This window comes from Mytilus galloprovincialis, chromosome 1 (genome assembly GCF_965363235.1).
Source record: "Mytilus galloprovincialis chromosome 1, xbMytGall1.hap1.1, whole genome shotgun sequence".
Classification (NCBI taxonomy): domain Eukaryota; kingdom Metazoa; phylum Mollusca; class Bivalvia; order Mytilida; family Mytilidae; genus Mytilus; species Mytilus galloprovincialis.
Genome location: NC_134838.1, coordinates 94,114,867 through 94,137,214, shown reverse-complemented (window position 1 = coordinate 94,137,214; position 22,348 = coordinate 94,114,867). Strand labels below are relative to the sequence as shown.

General features: G+C 34.8%; 1 protein-coding gene across 2 annotated transcripts in view; it reads right to left on the bottom strand.

Annotated features, from left to right (window-relative positions):
• Nucleotides 1–22,348, bottom strand: part of LOC143045340 (CXXC-type zinc finger protein 1-like) — a 34,811-nt gene that overhangs the window by 4,882 nt on the left and 7,581 nt on the right. Inside the window, exons 2-11 of one of the 2 annotated variants that reach the window (XM_076217795.1) lie at nucleotides 18,705–18,735; nucleotides 16,891–17,024; nucleotides 15,577–15,677; nucleotides 14,162–14,259; nucleotides 7,216–7,305; nucleotides 6,154–6,222; nucleotides 5,559–5,656; nucleotides 4,631–4,730; nucleotides 1,847–1,933; nucleotides 1,351–1,538 (exon numbers count right to left, since the gene is read on the bottom strand). In XM_076217795.1, coding sequence (XP_076073910.1) covers nucleotides 1,351–1,538; nucleotides 1,847–1,933; nucleotides 4,631–4,730; nucleotides 5,559–5,656; nucleotides 6,154–6,222; nucleotides 7,216–7,305; nucleotides 14,162–14,259; nucleotides 15,577–15,677; nucleotides 16,891–16,955 — 896 coding nt within the window. In that variant the 5' untranslated portion in view covers nucleotides 16,956–17,024; nucleotides 18,705–18,735. The remainder of the gene's footprint in view (nucleotides 1–1,350; nucleotides 1,539–1,846; nucleotides 1,934–4,630; nucleotides 4,731–5,558; nucleotides 5,657–6,153; nucleotides 6,223–7,215; nucleotides 7,306–14,161; nucleotides 14,260–15,576; nucleotides 15,678–16,890; nucleotides 17,025–18,704; nucleotides 18,736–22,348) is intronic. The other variant, XM_076217786.1, reaches the window with a different exon arrangement.

The following is a 22,348-nucleotide window of genomic DNA, read 5'->3' as shown; positions in this document are numbered from 1 at the left end:
TTGGAAACAGCTGAAATTTAATTAAAGGTAGTCAGCACAACTTTTGTTAGGCAAAATATATATATGTGTTTATAGGCACACCAGAAAAAAATACAGTAGGTTTGACTTATCTTAATACTTCTCTAAAGGGTCAAAGTACCCAAATTGACTTTAGTAGAATCTGAAATCAATCTAATATCTGGTATTAAAGATTTATAGAGCATGTTCATAAGACTGACAACTATGAATCCCTGTCCACTTTAAATATAGTATATCAGACATTAAAGAAACATTTGATGCCTCACAATATATATGATGTATTCCATTATGTAGGACAATTCATTGTTGTTCCTTTTAAACTAAAATTTTGCAACAATTATAGGTGGAAAACAAGAATGTGTCCAAAGTACACCGATGCCCCACTAGCACTATCATTTTCCATGTTCAATGGACCGTGAAATTGGGTAAAAAAATCTAATTCAAATAAGAAAGATCATACCATAGGGAATATGTGTACTAAGTTTCAAGTTGATTGGACTTCAACTTCATCAAAAACTACCTTGACCAAAAACTTTAACCTGAAACTCACTATTTCATTTTCTATGTTCAGTGGACCATGACATATGGGTCAAAAGTATAATTTGGTTTTAAAATTAGAAAGTTCATATCATAAGCAACAAGTGTACTAAGTTTGAAGTTGATTGGACTTCAGCTTCATCAAAAACTACCTTGATTAAAAACTTAAACCTGAAGCAGGACAGATAGATGAACGGACACACGAACAGAGGAACAAACAGACAAACGAATGGACAGACACACAGACCAGAAAACCTAATGTGCTTCTACTATTGTAGGTGGGGCATAAAATATTAATGCGATGTTTGATATCCAATTAACAATTATTCTTGATGAATAAGGGTCTGATGTAAAAACTGAAAATCTTATTCTCAACGTGAAAAGTCATCATAAATGCATGTTTTCTTCATAATGTAATGACAAAAGTAAACCACCATTACAATTGCAAGAAATAGTGGATCTCACCAAGGTCAGACAATTGCCTGGTATTACTAAACTATTTGTTATGAGGGCATAAAAAATGACTAATAACTTCCACATCCTATTGTTTTAAGAATTTTTTGTGTTGTTTAGTATTGCAATGATTGCAACCAAATAATGAATATGTTTCACAAAAATTTACCAAATTTTCAAAAGTTTTCATTTTAAATGTTGATAACTTTACATTTAATATTTGTATCCAACATTTCCTGAAATCACAATAATCATATTTTTGTTCAGCGTTGCACCATCTCCATAATAATAAATGAACTAAAAATGTATGAATCTACAGTACTCCTCTGCTTGTGTGTTTACCTTTTAGCTAATTTCATTCCACAACTATCTGAACAGTATTTAGAATGGGGTCTTGCTGCCTCTATACAACCAGGTCCATAGCACTGTTTTGGTTCATCCTCATCATGATGGTGTTCTCGCACATCTTCAATCTCCAGGTGACGATTTTTTTTGTGATGATGAACTGATGAACTCTTTTCTTTTATTTTCTGCCATATAAAAAAAATTCTATATTCACCTTTTAGCATACACAACAAAGACAATTAGGCATAAACAATAAAGACAATGTTCATACTATCTTCAATCTTAAAAACAATTTTCTGGATAATTCTGTAGTTTCTGTTAAAAGATATAAACATAAAAAATGTTATTTTCATTTGTATAATGCATTTCTCAGTGTTTGTACATACAGTTTCATTGTTATCATACTTATATAATAACGTCTCACAAACACAAGCGCTTGTATGGATGTATGTATTAAGACATGGATGCAAATGGACTGAGTAAATAAAAACACCTTTTCTTTCTCCTTGCGTCCTCTCTTTTTATACTTTTTTTTTGGAGATGGTGTTGATTCAGAAGAACTTCTTTTTCTGCCTCTTTTCTACAAAACAAAAACAGCTTAGTATCATGATTTTTGCTTGTTAACATTCATAACTAGAGGCTCTAAAGAGCCTGTGTCGCTCACTTTGGTCTATGTGAATATTAAACAATGGACACAGATGGATTCATGACAAAATTGTGTTTTGGTGATAGTGATGTGTATGTAGATCTTACTTTACTAAACATTCTTGCTGCTTACAATTATCTCTATCTATAACAGTACTTTCTGTTGAAAATGTTATTGAAAATCTTCAAATTTTAAGAAAGTTGTTAAAAATTGACTATGAAGGGCAATAACTCCTTAGGGGGTCAATTGACTATTTTGGTCATAGTGACTTATTTTTAGTTCTTACTTTGCTGTACATTATTGCTGTTTACAGTTTATCTCTATCTATAATAATATTCAAGATAACAAAAAAACAGTAAAATTTCCTCAAAATTACCAATTCAGGGGCAGCAACCTAACAACCGATTATCCGATTCATCTGAAAATTCCAGGGCAGATAGATCGTGACCTGATCAACAATTTTACTTACTGTCAGATTTGCTCTTAATGCTTTGGTTTTTGAGTTATAAGCCAAAAACTGCATTTTACCCCCATGTTCTATTTTTAGCCATGGCGGCTATCTTGGTTTGTTGGCCGAGTTACCGGACACATTTTTTTAACTAGATACCCCAATTATGGCTAAATTTGGTTAAATTTGGCCCAGTAGTTTCAGAGAAGAAGATTTTTCTAAAAGATTACTAAGATTTACGAAAAATGGTTAAAAATTGACTATAAAGGGCAATAACTCCTAAAGTGGTCAACTGACCATTTTGCTCATGTTGACTTATTTGTAGATCTTACTTTGCTGAACATTATTGCTGTTTACAGTTTATCTCTATCTATAATAATATTCAAGATAATAACCAAAAACAGCAAAATTTCCTTAAAATTACCATTTCAGGGGCAGTAACCCAACAACGGAATGTCCGATTCATCTGAAAATTTCAGGGCAGATAGATCTTGACCTGATGAACAATTTTACCCCATGTCAGATTTGCTCTAAATGCTTTGGTTTTTGAGTTATAAGCCAAAAACTGCATTTTACCCCTATGTTCTATTTTTAGCCATGGTGGCCATCTTGGTTGGTTGGCCGGGTCACTGGACACATTTTTTAAACTAGATACCCCAATGATGATTATGGCCAAGTTTGGTTAAATTTGGCCAGTAGTTTCAGAGAAGAAGATTTTTCTAAAAGATTACTAAGATTTACGAAAAATGGTTAAAAATTGACTATAAAGGGCAATAACTCCAAAAGTGGTCAACTGACCATTTTGGTCATGTTGACTTATTTGTAGATCTTACTTTGTTGAACATTATTGCTGTTTACAGTTTATCTCTATCTATAATAATATTCAAGATAATAACCAAAAACAGCAAAATTTCCTTAAAATTATCAATTCAGGGGCAGCAACCCAACAACAGATTGTTCGATTCATCTGAAAATTTCAGGGCAGATAGATCTTGACCTGATGAACAATTTTACCACAGTCAGATTTGCTCTAAATGCTTTGGTTTTTGAGTTATAAGCCAAAAACTGCATTTTACCCCTATGTTCTATTTTTAGCCATGGCGGCCATCTTGGTTGGTTGGCTGGGTCACACCACACATTTTTTAAACTAGATACCCCAATGATGATTGTGGCCAAGTTTGGATTAATTTGTCCCAGTAGTTTCAGAGAAGAAGATTTTTGTAAAAGATAACTAAGATTTACGAAAAATGGTTAAAAATGGACTAAAAAGGGCAATAACTCCTAAAGGGGTCAACTGACCATTTCGGTCACGTTGACTTATTTGTAAATCTTACTTTGCTAAACATTATTGCTGTTAACAGTTTATCTCTATCTTTAATAATATTCAAGATAATAACCAAAAACAGCAAAATTTCCTTAAAATTATCAATTCAGGGGCAGCAACCCAACAACGGGTTGTCCAATTCATCTGAAATGCCTGGGCAGATAGATCTTCACCTGATAAACAATTTTACCCCATGTCAGATTTGCTCTAAATGCTTTGGTTTTTGAGTTATAACCCAAAAACTGCATTTTACCCCTATGTTCTATTTTTAGCCATGGCGGCCATCTTGGTTGGTTGGCCGGGTCACGCCACACATTTTTTAAACTAGATACCCCAAATGATTGTGGCCAAGTTTGGTTTAATTTGGCCCAGTAGTTTCAGAGGAGAAGATTTTTGTAAAAGTTAACGACGACGGACGACGACGGATGACGACGCCGGACGCCGGACGCCGACAGACGACGGACGCCGGACGCCGGACGCAAAGTGATGGGAAAAGCTCACTTGGCCCTTCGGGCCAGGTGAGCTAATAAAAGGATTAAAGATGTCATGATCAACAGATCAACAGTAAATGACCCACTGCCAAAATTTGAACTCTGACTGTGAGTTTTGGTTTTTAGCATTATGTAGGAGTTTCATAAAATATGGAGTGCAGAATGAAAATGAGACAAACTGAAAGACAGATGGTCAAGGGTAACACTTAATGCCCCCATTGCCAACAGTGGGGGCATATAAAATATTCTGTCCTAAAACTAACTTGACCTGTATTACATGGTATTTGATAAAACAAATTTACAATATAACAAAATTACCATCTGATGCGTGAAGTAAGCATTGTATTATCTATTAAATTGATCAATACCTTTCTTGGTTGTTCATTTTCTGACATTTCCATTGGAGGTACATAATCATCTACATCTATGTCTTCATCATCCATATCAAAATCATCATTAGACATAAATCTTAAAAAAAAAGATACATATATTTATGAGCGTGAAATCAAACTTTAATTATTCTTCTAATTAAGTGGTCTTATATTCATTTCAGTAAGAACTTATATGTCTGTAAGAAAAAGATGCTTTAACATTTTCTTGTGCTCAACATAAAGAAACTGATTTCAAAGCTGCTAAAAATTGTAAAGAAAAATCTCTAGATATCAAAACATCAAGTATACTATACAGTTTTGAAAAAATAAAGTTATGCAGGGTAAAAGATATTCACTGATTCTTAGCTGCATTATACTTTCTCTACATGGTTGATCATTTTTTATAATTAACATGTGGTTCAGTTGATCTCCGTTTTTTGTGGTCAAAATTCAATTTTGATTGCAAATATTCTTGCCTTCCTTAGATTTGCCTATTGTGAAGTCACAGAAAAGGCAACCATGTCTGATGATGTCACACAGATTTGACACTTATCTTTTGGCAGATCAGAATGATTGCCATTAAAATCTTGAAAGAAACAGATGACACCACATTTCTTTTGAGATACAATATCTCTCCACTCACAACAATAAAATTTTCAATGTTTAAAATACTTGGTAAGCTTTCATATTTTTTTATTTTAGAATTGTCTCAATACAAAGAAATGTTGTTCCACACTTGTTAAGAGGTATAATCTATTAGCATTTAATTCTTTAATAATATATAAAGAACTGTTTTCCTAGATATTAGTGACTAACTTAGAATTATCTACATCTTTTGTGCAAAAAGTAAAAAAACATCCAGCAATTTATCTTATTTAAGAAGTACAAAGATGGCCTGGGTATTCATGTATCCTGTAATTATTACCCAGCAGGATATTCTGTTCTTGTTGATTCTGTTTCAGCAACCACTGTTCTTGATGCTGATTTACTCAGTTTTTTACCACTATTTGACATGTTCAATCCCTGCAATAAATAATATATATGGTCCATCATATTTTTTTTAAATTTCTAGAAATATTCTAATGACTACCGGTAAATAGAAAGAGAAATCAAGATAATATTAAGATAGTGCTTCCAACAGTGGCTGGTCAGATCTTGCTTTAAATCAGTGTATTTTGATTTTGAGTCTTTACTTAAAAACCTCTCATGCACAGTGAAAATTGTTGATGCATAATACCTGTCAATAATACAACTACCATGTGCACATCATGATTTAATAATACCACATGAAAATCAAATCAGTGATAAATTCCACTCAACTGGCTACTTTTACACCCATCAGTTTTTTTTCATTATGAAATACTTATATTGTGTGATATCATTTGTTAGCAGATCTTCACATGAGCATATAAACATAAATGTTTAAAACCACATTTTTCTGCAATATTGGTTTAATATGAATATGATTTGTTTAGTGGACTGGTTACAGTAGATGCAAATAATGTAAAAAGATAACTTACAAAATTTATACACTGACGAAGCCGACATTTCTGTCGTATTCTATTCATTCCACCAAACTTTTTCATGTCCTGTAATGAGAATTGTTTTTACTTTTTCTAATCAATAATGGAACACATTAAAAAATTGCAAGATTATAAATTAAACTAAATAAAAGAACAGAGTTCCAGTGTCCCCTGCGTTGCACTTATTAAAAATTTCCAAAGGGCATAACTCACTTAAAAGTTGAACATCCACCATTATATTTACTTGTCCAAATATTACTGATAGTAACTTATAGTATAAGTTTTATAAAAATCTGACAAGAATAGTACCCTTGAAAGCACTAAAGAGACCATTTTCCATAAACTAAATATTTCAAAGGGACACAACACTTTAAAAAGTCAACCGTCCACCATTTAAGAACTTGTCCAGGATATTGCTGATTTTTACCTATAGTAAAAGTTAAAAAATCTTGCAAGAATTGTACCTGTGAGAGCTCTTAACAAGGCCATTTCCCAAAAATTTAATATTTCTAAGGGCATAACTCTTTTTCAAAAAGTCAAATATCTGTTTGGAATGAACTCCTGACTTCCTGTACCACTTACAGCTCTATGGTCGAGTTCACTTGAAACTCTACAATCGACTTCAGAGTTAACAGATTATCACGTGAACGCACTCGAGTTGATATTCGGAACAACTCAAAGTAACTCTAGGGTAAGGCCCTGACCAAGCATAAAAAATAAAATATTCTCATTGGTTTGACGTCATTCAAGAGTTTCTCTAGTTTAACCCTGACTTGGTGAGGGTTGGAACCAAAGTACGAGGGGTTAACTCGAGTGGTTCAAGTAAAATCGTATTGTTGAAACCCGAATAAGTAAAGTTAACTCGAGAGTTTCAAGTGAACTTGGCCTATGTGATGTCATGTGGTTTGGCTGATATAGGGTTGTCAGCCTGGGTGTCTTTGTACATTGGTATTATATGATAAAAAGATTAATACCTGTCCTTTTTCCATACCGGGCCTGATAATATCCTTTGACCCATAAATGTGTAAATATAAAATATATACATGCTAAATAACAAACCTTGCAAAAATCACATCTCCCACAATCCTCTGTTTTATGACAATTTACACATTCACCACATCTTCTTGTTGACTTCCTCTTTGCAGATTCCTATAATCAAACAACATTTTTCAAGAAAAAATTCTTAGAACTTATAGCTTATGAGCTAAGAAATATACTAAACACACAATTATGCAAGCTTGAAATTTAAAACAAATAAAGCTCAAAAGTTATAAATAAAAGTATTATTCTAACTAGAGGCTCTCAAGAGCCTGTATCGCTCACCTGATTCTACTTGGGTTTTTGAAATCATATAAAAAAATATAAAATTTGGCTAAAAGTGACAACACAACCTCATTTATAAGGAAAGGAACATGTTTAATTTCATTCAAAAGTCCCCACTGGCGGCCATCTTGGATGACGGATCGGCTACAAAGTAACAACACTTGGTCAGCACCTCATAAGGAACATTCATGCCATGTTTGGTTTTATTCCATTCAGTGGTTCTCTAAAAGAAGTCATTTGTATGCATTTCCCATAGGGTCCTATGTTAAACTAAGTCCCCTGCTGGCGGCCATCTTGGATGATGGATCGGCTACAAAGTAACAACACTTGGTCAGCACCTCATAAGGAACATTCATGCAATGTTTGGTTTTATTCCATTCAGTGGTTCTCTAAAAGAAGTCATTTGTATGCATTTCCCATAGGGTCCTATGTTAAACTAAGTCCCCCACTGGCGGCAATCTTGGATAATGGATCGGCTACAAAGTAACAACACTTGGTCAGCAGTTCATAAGGAACATTCATGCAATGTTTGGTTTTATTCCATTCAGTGGTTCTCTAAAAGAAGTAATTTGTATGCATTTCCCATAGGGTCCTATGTTAAACCATGTCCCACGCTGGCGGCCATCTTGGATGATGGATCGGCTACAAAGTAACAACACTTGGTCAGCACCACATAAGGAACATTCATGCCATGTTTGGTTTCATTCCATTCAGTGGTTCACTAGAAGAAGTCATTTGTATGCATTTCCAATAGGGTCCTATTTTAAACTAAGTCCCCCGCTGGCGGCCATCTTGGATTATGGATCGGCTACAAAGTAACAACACTTGGTCAGCACCCCATAAGGAACATTCATGCTATGTTTGGTTTTATTCCATTCAGTGGTTCTCTAAAAGAAGTCATTTGTATGCATTTCCCATAGGGTCCTATGTTAAACTAAGTCCCCTGCTGAGGGCCATCTTTGATGATGGATCGGCTACAAAGTAACAACACTTGGTCAGCACCACATAAGGAACATTCATGCCATGTTTGGTTTCATTCCATTCAGTGGTTCACTAGAAGAAGTCATTTGTATGCATTTCCAATAGGGTCCTATGTTAAACTAAGTCCCCGCTGGCGGCCATCTTGGATAATGGATCGGCTACAAAGTAACAACAATTGGTCAGCACTCCATAAGGAACATTCATGCAATGTTTGGTTTCATTCCATTTAGTGGTTCTCTAGAAGAAGTCATTTGTATGCATTTCCCATAGGGTCCTATGTTAAACTAAGTCCCCCGCTGGCGGCCATCTTGGATGATGGATCGGCTACAAAGTAACAACACTTGGTCAGCACCCCATAAGGAACATTCATGCTATGTTTGGATTTATTCCATTCAGTGGTTCTCTAAAAGAAGTCATTTGTATGCATTTCCCATAGGGTCCTATGTTAAACTAAGTCCCCGGCTGGCGGCCATCTGGCAACAAAGTAACAACACTTGGTCAGCACCTCATAAGGAACATTCATGCCATGTTTGGTTTCATTCCATTCAGTGGTTCTCTAAAAGAAGTCATTTGTATGCATTTCCCGTAGGGTCCTATGTTAAACTAAGTCCCCCGCTGACGGCCATCTTGGATGATGGATCGGCTACAAAGTAACAACACTTGGTCAGCACCCCATAAGGAACATTCATGCTATGTTTGGTTTTATTCCATTCAGTGGTTCTCTAAAAGAAGTCATTTGTATGCATTTCCCATAGGGTCCTATGTTAAACTAAGTCCCCCGCTGGCGGCCATCTTGGATGATGGATCGGCTACAAAGTAACAACACTTGGTCAGCACCTCATAAGGAACATTCATGCCATGTTTGGTTTCATTCCATTCAGTGGTTCTCTAAAAGAAGTCATTTGTATGCATTTCCCGTAGGGTCCTATGTTAAACTAAGTCCCCCGCTGACGGCCATCTTGGATGATGGATCGGCTACAAAGTAACAACACTTGGTCAGCACCCCATAAGGAACATTCATGCTATGTTTGGTTTTATTCCATTCAGTGGTTCTCTAAAAGAAGTCATTTGTATGCATTTCCCATAGGGTCCTATGTTAAACTAAGTCCCCCGCTGGCGGCCATCTTGGATGATGGATCGGCTACAAAGTAACAACACTTGGTCAGCACCTCATAAGGAACATTCATGCCATGTTTGGTTTCATTCCATTCAGTGGTTCTCTAAAAGAAGTCATTTGTATGCATTTCCCGTAGGGTCCTATGTTAAACTAAGTCCCCCGCTGACGGCCATCTTGGATTATGGATCGGCTACAAAGTAACAACACTTGGTCAGCACCCCATAAGGAACATTCATGCTATGTTTGGTTTTATTCCATTCAGTGGTTCTCTAAAAGAAGTCATTTGTATGCATTTCCCATAGGGTCCTATGTTAAACTAAGTCCCCTGCTGGGGGCCATCTTTGATGATGGATCGGCTACAAAGTAACAACACTTGGTCAGCACCACATAAGGAACATTCATGCCATGTTTGGTTTCATTCCATTCAGTGGTTCACTAGAAGAAGTCATTTGTATGCATTTCCAATAGGGTCCTATGTTAAACTAAGTCCCCGCTGGCGGCCATCTTGGATAATGGATCGGCTACAAAGTAACAACAATTGGTCAGCACTCCATAAGGAACATTCATGCAATGTTTGGTTTCATTCCATTTAGTGGTTCTCTAGAAGAAGTCATTTGTATGCATTTCCCATAGGGTCCTATGTTAAACTAAGTCCCCCGCTGGCGGCCATCTTGGATGATGGATCTGCTACAAAGTAACAACACTTGGTCAGCACCCCATAAGGAACATTCATGCTATGTTTGGTTTTATTCCATTCAGTGGTTCTCTAAAAGAAGTCATTTGTATGCATTTCCCATAGGGTCCTATGTTAAACTAAGTCCCCGGCTGGCGGCCATCTGGCAACAAAGTAACAACACTTGGTCAGCACCTCATAAGGAACATTCATGCCATGTTTGGTTTCATTCCATTCAGTGGTTCTCTAAAAGAAGTCATTTGTATGCATTTCCCGTAGGGTCCTATGTTAAACTAAGTCCCCCGCTGACGGCCATCTTGGATGATGGATCGGCTACAAAGTAACAACACTTGGTCAGCACCCCATAAGGAACATTCATGCTATGTTTGGTTTTATTCCATTCAGTGGTTCTCTAAAAGAAGTCATTTGTATGCATTTCCCATAGGGTCCTATGTTAAACTAAGTCCCCCGCTGGCGGCCATCTTGGATGATGGATCGGCTACAAAGTAACAACACTTGGTCAGCACCTCATAAGGAACATTCATGCCATGTTTGGTTTCATTCCATTCAGTGGTTCTCTAAAAGAAGTCATTTGTATGCATTTCCCGTAGGGTCCTATGTTAAACTAAGTCCCCCGCTGACGGCCATCTTGGATGATGGATCGGCTACAAAGTAACAACACTTGGTCAGCACCCCATAAGGAACATTCATGCTATGTTTGGTTTTATTCCATTCAGTGGTTCTCTAAAAGAAGTCATTTGTATGCATTTCCCATAGGGTCCTATGTTAAACTAAGTCCCCCGCTGGCGGCCATCTTGGATGATGGATCGGCTACAAAGTAACAACACTTGGTCAGCACCTCATAAGGAACATTCATGCCATGTTTGGTTTCATTCCATTCAGTGGTTCTCTAAAAGAAGTCATTTGTATGCATTTCCCGTAGGGTCCTATGTTAAACTAAGTCCCCCGCTGACGGCCATCTTGGATTATGGATCGGCTACAAAGTAACAACACCTGGTCAGCACCCCATAAGGAACATTCATGCTATGTTTGGTTTTATTCCATTCAGTGGTTCTCTAAAAGAAGTCATTTGTATGCATTTCCCATAGGGTCCTATGTTAAACTAAGTCCCCTGCTGGGGGCCATCTTTGATGATGGATCGGCTACAAAGTAACAACACTTGGTCAGCACCACATAAGGAACATTCATGCCATGTTTGGTTTCATTCCATTCAGTGGTTCACTAGAAGAAGTCATTTGTATGCATTTCCAATAGGGTCCTATGTTAAACTAAGTCCCCGCTGGCGGCCATCTTGGATAATGGATCGGCTACAAAGTAACAACAATTGGTCAGCACTCCATAAGGAACATTCATGCAATGTTTGGTTTCATTCCATTTAGTGGTTCTCTAGAAGAAGTCATTTGTATGCATTTCCCATAGGGTCCTATGTTAAACTAAGTCCCCCGCTGGCGGCCATCTTGGATGATGGATCTGCTACAAAGTAACAACACTTGGTCAGCACCCCATAAGGAACATTCATGCTATGTTTGGTTTTATTCCATTCAGTGGTTCTCTAAAAGAAGTCATTTGTATGCATTTCCCATAGGGTCCTATGTTAAACTAAGTCCCCGGCTGGCGGCCATCTGGCAACAAAGTAACAACACTTGGTCAGCACCTCATAAGGAACATTCATGCCATGTTTGGTTTCATTCCATTCAGTGGTTCTCTAAAAGAAGTCATTTGTATGCATTTCCCGTAGGGTCCTATGTTAAACTAAGTCCCCCGCTGACGGCCATCTTGGATGATGGATCGGCTACAAAGTAACAACACTTGGTCAGCACCCCATAAGGAACATTCATGCTATGTTTGGTTTTATTCCATTCAGTGGTTCTCTAAAAGAAGTCATTTGTATGCATTTCCCATAGGGTCCTATGTTAAACTAAGTCCCCTGCTGGGGGCCATCTTTGATGATGGATCGGCTACAAAGTAACAACACTTGGTCAGCACCACATAAGGAACATTCATGCCATGTTTGGTTTCATTCCATTCAGTGGTTCACTAGAAGAAGTCATTTGTATGCATTTCCAATAGGGTCCTATGTTAAACTAAGTCCCCGCTGGCGGCCATCTTGGATAATGGATCGGCTACAAAGTAACAACAATTGGTCAGCACTCCATAAGGAACATTCATGCCATGTTTGGTTTCATTCCATTCAGTGGTTCTCTAAAAGAAGTCATTTGTATGCATTTCCCATAGCGTCCTATGTTAAACTAAGTCCCCCGCTGGCGGCCATCTTGGATGATGGATCGGCTACAAAGTAACAACACTTGGTCAGCACCTCATAAGGAACATTCATGCCATGTTTGGTTTCATTCCATTTAGTGGTTCTCTAAAAGAAGTCATTTGTATGCATTTCCCATAGCGTCCTATGTTAAACTAAGTTCCCCGCTGGCTGCCATCTTGGATGATGGATCGGCTACAAAGTAACAACACTTGGTCAGCACCTCATAAGGAACATTCATGCCATGTTTGGTTCCATTCCATTCAGTGGTTCTCTAGAAGAAGTTCAAAATGTAAATTGTTAACGACGACGACGACGGACGACGCCGGACGACGCCGGACGACGACGACGGACGACGGACGCCAAGTGGTGAGAAAAGCTAAAAATGAATTTAGATGAAAAATATAGCTGACATACCACAATGGACTTCTGAAAAACTGTCTTAAAGACAATATTTAACTTAATTCCAAATGACATTCATGAAAATACATCAAAAAAGGTTATGTTGCCAATTTATTGAATATTAGCGTCTTAAAATTGTCCTTTTGCAACCAAATTACATCTATTTTCTTTTTCAGTAGATATATATATATTTACAGCTTTACCTTTTCTTTGTTTTTCTGTCTGGCGTATATATTTTTCTACCTTACCATTGCTTTATGTCTAATATCCATGTTTGTAGTTGAAATATATTCTGTCTACTTTCACTGTGTGTAGGTGAAATATATTTACCTTTACTTTCTGTCTACTTTCACTGTGTGTAGGTGAAATATATTTACCTTTGCTTTCTGTCTACTTTCACTGTGTGTAGGTGAAATATATATTTACCTTTTCTTTCTGTCTACTTTCACTGTGTGTAGGTGAAATATATTTACCTTTTCTTTCTGTCTACTTTCACTGCGTGTAGGTGAAATATATTTACCTTTTCTTTCTGTCTACTTTCACTGTGTGTAGGTGAAATATATATTACCTTTTCTTTCTGTCTACTTTCACTGTGTGTAGGTGAAATATATTTACCTTTTCTTTCTGTCTACGTTCACTGCGTGTAGTTGAAATATATTTACCTTTTCTTTCTGTCTACTTTCACTGCGTGTAGGTGAAATATATTTACCTTTTCTTTCTGTCTACTTTCACTGCGTGTAGGTGAAATATATTTACCTTTTCTTTCTGTCTACTTTCACTGTGTGTAGGTGAAATATATTTACCTTTTCTTTCTGTCTACTTTCACTGTGTAGGTGAAATATATATTTACCTTTTCTTTCTGTCTACTTTCACTGTGTGTAGGTGAAATATATTTACCTTTACTTTCTGTCTACTTTCACTGCGTGTAGGTGAAATATATTTACCTTTTCTTTCTGTCTACTTTCACTGTGTGTAGGTGAAATATATATTTACCTTTTCTTTCTGTCTACTTTCACTGTGTGTAGGTGAAATATATTTACCTTTTCTTTCTGTCTACTTTCACTGCGTGTAGGTGAAATAAATTTACCTTTTCTTTCTGCCTACTTTCACTGCGTGTAGGTGAAATATATTTACCTTTTCTTTCTGTCTACTTTCACTGCGTGTTGGTGAAATATATTTACCTTTTCTTTCTGTCTACTTTCACTGTGTGTAGGTGAAATATATTTACCTTTTCTTTCTGTCTACTCTCTCTGTCTGTAGTGGGAACATATTCTACATCTTTTATCTTCTTCTTTTTGTATTTAACTTGTAAGGATGGATCTTTTTCTATTATGAATAACATATCAACACTTTAAACTTTCATTTTTTTTATTAAATGATTGTCACTTTTTGAGCATGCAATAAATTTTCATACCATGGTTCATATTTTCCCCAATAATACAAAACATATGACTTTATCACCCTTTATAGTAAGTATATCTAAAGCTACTTAAGAATACCTCAATTGGAATTTCAAGTATACCCCAAGTTTATATGTAATGTTCTTCCTAGACATTTATAATAAAGAAGCATCAAGAAGTATTTGAATTTCATTGTACAGTGAAACTTCTCAAAACCGGCCGCCCATCGGACCACGGGATTCGGCCGGTTTTCAGGGGTGGCCGGTTTATTGAATTTGAAATTACCTAGAGTTACTTCCCTTCAATATAAGAGTTACTTCCCTTCAATATGTGTGGATTTGTGTTTTTTTACCATGTATTGTACCTCAATCTTTAAGTGTGTTTTGTTGTGTAAATTTAGCTTTGTATTCTAAATTGATAATGAAATAAATATTAAAACATCATTTGTATCTTTATTATTTTTTATTTTGCAGGAATAATGAATAAATTCAACTATATAACAAAACAGTTTTAAAATTGATAAATTATGTTATTGAAATGAATAGTGTTTCACACTTCATCGGTACCATACGATGATTTCCCATTTCCTTCATAAACATTTCACAATGTTATATTTCTACACATATTATATTTTGATTAGTGTGAAATTAAACATAAAAGAATATCGCGACGATATCTATATACGATAAATTTGAAAAATCAAAATTGCCTAAAACATATTTATTATAAATGATGAAATAAAGGAGACAAGCTAAATCATTTAATGAAAATTAATTATCATCATTGATTAGCGTGGGTGAAGATCATAATCTCTCAACCGATAATTTATATGGGTATTGATTTGACATTGACAGGTAAACACTACTCAGTGGCCATGCAGGTGTCTAATTGACCGGATTAACTTGTTTGTTTATATAACAGTATTATGTATGGACTCATGATTACAAATGAGAAGGCCGGTTTTATGAGGTGATATTTTATTGATTTTGATTACACAAATACACAAATAACGGCCGGTATCCGGTTTACAGGGGTGGCCGGTTTTATAAGGTTACCTGACCGTTTATTTACATACACGCCGGCCGGGACTTGTATGTTTGGCCGGTATGAAGGGATAACCGGTATTAAGAGGGACCGGTTTAGAGAAGTTTCACTGTAATTCTAAAACCTGAAAATGCAGTTCTGTCAAATGAGTTAATGAAAAGAATAAAATTTATAAACAGCTATTTTCTATTAAACAAACCTCTACAGAAGTGACAGAAGAAAGCTTTGATTGATTTAGCATCGTGTTCCGTAACACCTATACAATCTCCATGATACCATTCTTCACATTGGTCACAACCACTGAAAATAATAAAGCAGATAAAATGCATTATGCAGCTTCATCAAATTGTTAAATTAAGTAATCATCATGTTCAATACTTTGGAAGATTAAATAATTACATCAATTTAAACAGCATTAAGAATAAAGTTCCACTTACAAAAGTGAGTAAGCCTTTTTCAACTGATTTTTATAGTTTGTTCTAATGTTATACCACTGTCCCATGTTAGGGGAGGGTTGGCACCTTCAAACAAAATTATCACCACCCTATTATATTTTTTCATTTTGTCAATAAATTGGGCGATTAGTTTTCTTGTTTAAATTGTTTAACATTTGTCATTTTGAAGCCTTTTATAGCTCACTATGCTGTATGAGCTATGCTCATTGTTGGAGGCTGTACAGAGACCTGCAATTGAATTTTTTTATAATTTGGTCTCTTGTGGAGAGTTGTCTCATTGGCAATCATACCACATCTTCTTACTTTTATATAGAATGAAACATACATGTACTGCAATTAAGAAATAATTCATGGAAGCCATAGATTGTTGGAAATTTACACATGGCCTGGGCCGTGATATTCGAATTTTATCCTGAGCGTTAGAGAGGGATAAAATTAACAAATATCACGGCCCAGGCCATGAGTAAATTTCCAACAATCTATGGCTTCCATGAATTATTTCGATTCTAATAGGACAAATACGGTCATTAAAAAACTGAAGTGAGAGTGGGTATGCTGTGTGTGTGGCTGTTCTTTTTTACTCCCCGTTAGATAAAGCTAAAGCATTCTAATAAATATATAGCATGCATGGATTATTTCGTGAATAACCGCCAGAAAAAAATCTGTTTAATTCTTTTAATTCTCCAACCCAATATTTTCCATTTTTAATTTACATGTTTTTCTCGTCCGCTACCGGTAAATCCAAAGTTGACATTTCGTAACTAAGGAGCTGCCATGTTGACTTGATGATATCAGTAATATGCAAATAATGCAATACAATAGGAAATTAAACAAAACCTACCTCAAAAATTAATTTAAATACAATATTATACGAATTTGGATGGCTTTGAGTCTGCGCTAAGTATAGATATATCGAGAATTTTATCACGGTGTTGTTTACAAAGCGAAAGAAGCACGTCATATTAGAATATGTATGTTTTCATGATGAAATGACTAAATCATGATATAACTTGGTGCAAAAATGCTGAAATGTGAATTTTTCATACTCTTAGACTTACATCATAAACCTTGAGCAGTCTGATGATCTACATATACAGTATATAACACCTCCTTCATCGTCCATTCTATTGACTAGCTGGTTTACTTTAACTTGTCTCTCTGGAAGTAGAAACTTCTGGGCTATGTCACCTTGCTGTAACACAATACATTTAAAAATAATGAGGGATTGAGAAAATTAAAATAGAAACAATCTGTTGTAGTTATTTATGGCAATTCATAAAGATTAATACATCAATACATGCAAGTGTGACAACCAGCATTTAGTTTAACCTATCATGATTTATTGGAATGAATTCTGTCCATTTATATTCTGTAAACACCAAATGGTATATTTTTAGAGTTTTCAGTGAGTAAAAGTTTTATAGAAATGAAAATATTCTGTTTAAATCAAAACTTTGAATGCCACAGTAAACTTGTGAATATGAAAGAATTAGGAACACCAATCACTTGATGTTAAACTATATCTAAATAACCTATATAATTATTATCAAGCATAAAAAAAAAGAACAATGTAATATTTATACAAAAAATGTAATTTGCTAATATTGGCAAATAAATATATTCTGATAAATTAAGAAAATGTTGTAAGTAAAATCGAGTACATTTATAAAATAAAAGTAAATATTTATAACACCGTTGCCAATGATATTCTGATAAAAAAAAGTAAGTAAAATCACAAAAATACTGAACTCAGAGGAAAATCCTCTGCTACTCTACTGTTTTGCTACTTAAGTAAGGGCTTCAATCTTAATACAGTGGTTTTACATGAATCAGGTCATATAACAAATTCATAACCACAAACACATGTACAAGTTTATCAACATAAACATTTGCCTGGCTTTTATCTACAAAAGCTGAAAAAGCAGCAGCATGAAATGAAATAAAGCATGGACAAAGTTTATTATAACTGAAGTCTTTATATCTTGGTATTGATTGCTGTCGGTATCACAAAACACCTGTTTTCTGATATTTTACACCACAAATCTTAATGATATAACAGTACATGTACATGAGAGGACATGCTAGTTTAATATTCATAACAGAATAGATATTGTTGGAACTGTAATATATTATACATGGATAGTATGGATGTTCTTACTGCTGTTTACAAGGCTGAAAATAAAGCTGCTGAAAATACCAATCACTCATTCATGCTGATCATATGAAATGATAGATATAAATATCACAAGGTTTCACTTTATCTTAGGAAAATTAATTTTGTTGATGGACAAGTCAGTCATAACTGTCCAGGTTGTCAAATTGGTTTAAGGTACTAAATAGATAAACGTTATTTATAAACTAAATATGGAGGTCAACTAAGTTCTATATATAAATAACATTTTAGGGAAAGTAATCAATTTGATTCCTGAAGTGTAAAAATAATAAATTCCTGACAAAAATTAAAGCGTTCAATTTCCTCATTGGAATGTTTAATTCCATCCGTTTTTGCAACAATAAAAAATTTCAATGGTTTTTGAATTAACTAACAATTTTAACAAACAAGTACATATATCTAACTTCATCAAAATATGCCCTAGCCCTAATTATACTTAATCCTCTTTAAAATTTTGGATGAAATTGGGTTAATTGGATTCAAACTTTGTGAAACCTGGTAATATTTTTTATGAAAGTTAGCATGAAATATCCATACACCATGTTACAACTCCCAAATTCTCAAGGTAGGAAATATCACCAGTGATACATCAGTTATGTTAATAATCTGTCTGATGTTGTAATACTGGTAATATTGTGCCCAATGATTAAGTGAAGGAAAGAAATGTTGATTAAGTAGAAAAGGAAATCCAAAACTAACCTGACTTTAGTTATCCACTCTCCTATCAAAACTGTTGATAAAACAATAATAAACATATACCATTAAAAACTTATCTACCTAGCTTATCACTATATAATTCTTACTATGCAGTTTTTTTACTTTTTTTTAATTTTGACCAAATTTGATTCAACATCTTAGGCCGTGTTCACATTGATCTAAACTCTGTGTTGTGTAAGTGTAACTCACACAGTAAACTAAACACAATTACATTCTCATTGATAAAACTCAATGTTTGCATGCAGTGTAAATCTTGTTTTGTCTACATGCAGTCGATAGTCAATGTACATTGTAAACCTTGTGTAGTTTAAGTGTTCACAAAACTAGACATTTAGAACATTAATTTTACCATGTATGGAAGAAACAATTTTTGAATAATTATTGAATATTTGTCTAAACTTGATATATTAATTACATAATTCATTTGAAAAGGTCTTTCCGAATCGACTAATTGAACACGGAAATATTTGCCACTGGTCTTTACTCAAACAACAATTCACTCTTCAATGCATTATTAAAAAAGTGTGAGGTAAATTGTATTGTTTGTCTAGTATCTCTGATTCACTAAAATAATAATAAAAAAAACCAGAAAAGATAGAAATGTAGTGACCCTTAACATCTCAATCCATTTTCTTCGTCTGTAAGCATGCTGCTACAGCCTACGTTTTCTAATGCGTAATCGAGACATCTTTAGCATGTTTAGTATCTTTAAACTACTGCAAATCATCTAAATTGCTTTCATAAAGGAGAAACCACTTAAGTTAAAATAAGGGGGGGTATATTTTTTTTTCGCGCGAACAGTTTTTTTCCCTGTTTTTATTCGATGCTAGCAATCAAATTTTTTTTTTTCAATATTTAACACTATAATGAATGGATTCAGAATAAAAAAATTTCATCTGTATGAGCAGAATAATCTTTTTATCAAATTGGGGGTCAGAATATTTTTCAAGGAAAAATCCATTCCCCTCGCCTTTTTTTGAAGTCAAAAGGTCGTTCCCTAACTGCTAGAAAAGTTGTTCGAAAAATTTGCATTCAGTTCTACGTAATGAACATTTAAATGACATGATATAGTTTACAAGTGTGAAGAAATCTTATGTTCAGGTGATTAAACAAGGTGTATAGATGTGAACAAATTTAATGTGAAACCAGTGTACATTACATTAAACTAATAGTTAAATGGTCTAAATTAATCTTTGATTGCAAAAGGCTGCAAATTATTGGTCTCTTTTTTATTTACATTAGCGAATTATAATGATTTATCTTTTCAAATGGTAAAAACAATTATGATCATCAATTAAAATTTGAAAAGATATTTAACCATGATTTATATTTAATAATCTTTTGTTTTATATTCTGTTTTATGTTGAGCTATATAAGCCTTAGCTGTGAATTCCAGGTAAAAAAGGTAAAAAATATACTAAGGCCAGATGGGAATTGAACTAAGGCGAAATGTGAATTTAGATAAAAACGTTAAATAAACAAATTAAATCTTTGTGCTTTTATAACAATTTGAACAACATGTAATTAGGGAATTGTTTCTCTTGAATTATTATCTTTAATAAAAGTGACAATTTTTGTGATTTCAAAAGTTGTGAAATCAGGAAAAATCTACAATAAAAAAAATGTAGTTAGAAAGTTGCTTCTCTTGAAATATTGTTTGTTTCATATTAAATAAAAGTTGCAACTTTTTTTAATTCATGCAGTTAGAAAAATCAAAATAATGTAATTATTCTTTACATTTTGCAACACAAAAAGTTTAATAGAAATAAAACCCACATATTTTCCCACAGACTTGTTTAATTGCATAACAGAAACTTTAATAAAATAAATATTAAAAAATCTTCAAAACTGTGCTAATTATATATATTAAGCAAAATCCATGGTATTCAATGACTTGACTTCTTCAAGATTTGAACAAACTAGATATCATTGAGATGGGAGCCATCTCTGTGGGCCCCGCTGTCAATAACGTGGGGTAAATAAGTTGTATGGATAATCTGATATGAAGCATTATTTGAAGTTATTACATAGTCTCATGTGTGATTTTGATCTAAGATTTTAAGTTAAAACTGATAAATATTCTCATCTTACTTTCATAGTATAATAGTGATATGACTGCATGATGTGAACTCATTGTTTACTACTCTAAGGTGACTTCTGGATATATGGATTGATGTTTGAACAATATGTTTAAAGGTGCTGCCCAATTGATATTTGTCACATATTTTTAGAATTATGCCTTCAATATATTATGACCCACCAAGTATAAAGTATGAAATATTAATGGTTCTCGAGAGGTAGAGCGGACACAATTTGTTAAGAACAACGAACAGATGGACAGACCGACAGACTGATCTTAGACCTAGGATGCATACATTATGACACATTCTCTTGTGTTGGTTAATATATATGTTAAGTTGAAAATGTTTGTCAGGTATAAAGTATGAAATAATAACAGCTGTCCTCTCAAAATATAATGTGGATCAAATTTGTTAGCGATGGACAGACCAACAGACAGACAGACCTTTGACCTAGGAAGTGGTACATATATCATGACACACCCTCTGGTGTTGGTTAAAATAGATGTCAAGTATAATATTTGAAATCATAACGGTTTTCAAGATATAGAGCGGACACAATCTTCACCACAGGACACAGGGTTGTCAACTGAAACCAAAGTTTTTTTGACGTTGACCTTTGACCTAGGAAGTTGTACATACATCATGACACGCCCTCTGGTGGTGGTTAAAATGTATGACAAGTATATACTTTGAAATCATAACGATTATCTAGATATGGAGCGGACACGATCTTCACCACAGGACACAGGATTGTCAACTCGAAACCAAAGTTTTTGACCTTGACCTTTGACCTAGGAAGTTGTACATACATCATGACACACCCTCTGGTGGTTGTTAAAATGGATGTCAAGTATAAACTTTGAAATCATAATGGTTATCTAGATATGGAGCGGACACGATCTTCACCACAGGACACGGGGTTGTCAACTGAAACCAAAGTTTTTGACCTTGACCTTTGACCTAGGAAGTTGTACATACAACATGACACACCCTCTGGTGTTGGTTAATAATCATGTTAAGTATTAAGTATGAAATCATAACGGTTCTCTAGATATGGAGCGGACACGAAAGTGTTACGGACGGACAGACGGACGGACGGACAGACGGACGGACAGACGGACGGACAGACTGATCACTATAGGGCGACCCGCCGTCGGCGGGGCCCTAATTACTAATGATTAGTTTATCATGAGATGCACAGACCACTGAGACTGCACAAAACTGCCTTCATTCGAAAGTAGTAGATCAGCACTCTACCAGACAAAACTGCAATCACGTTTACCAAATACTTAACCAAGAATACACACCTTGGAAAACGCACCACAGACTAATGCCTGCACCAAGATAACGTATAATTGTGATATGAAGAGAGGGCAGATACCCACAACAAATCTGGAACCACCACCAGACAGAAGGACCCAGGACAAATAAGCATTTAGAGAGCTGGCATAACAAGCTCAAAAAGAGAGCCAAAACAGCACATCCAAACATATTTTAAATTATCAATGTGTTCAAGAAAGAGCATCAGCTTACGAGGCAAAGAAA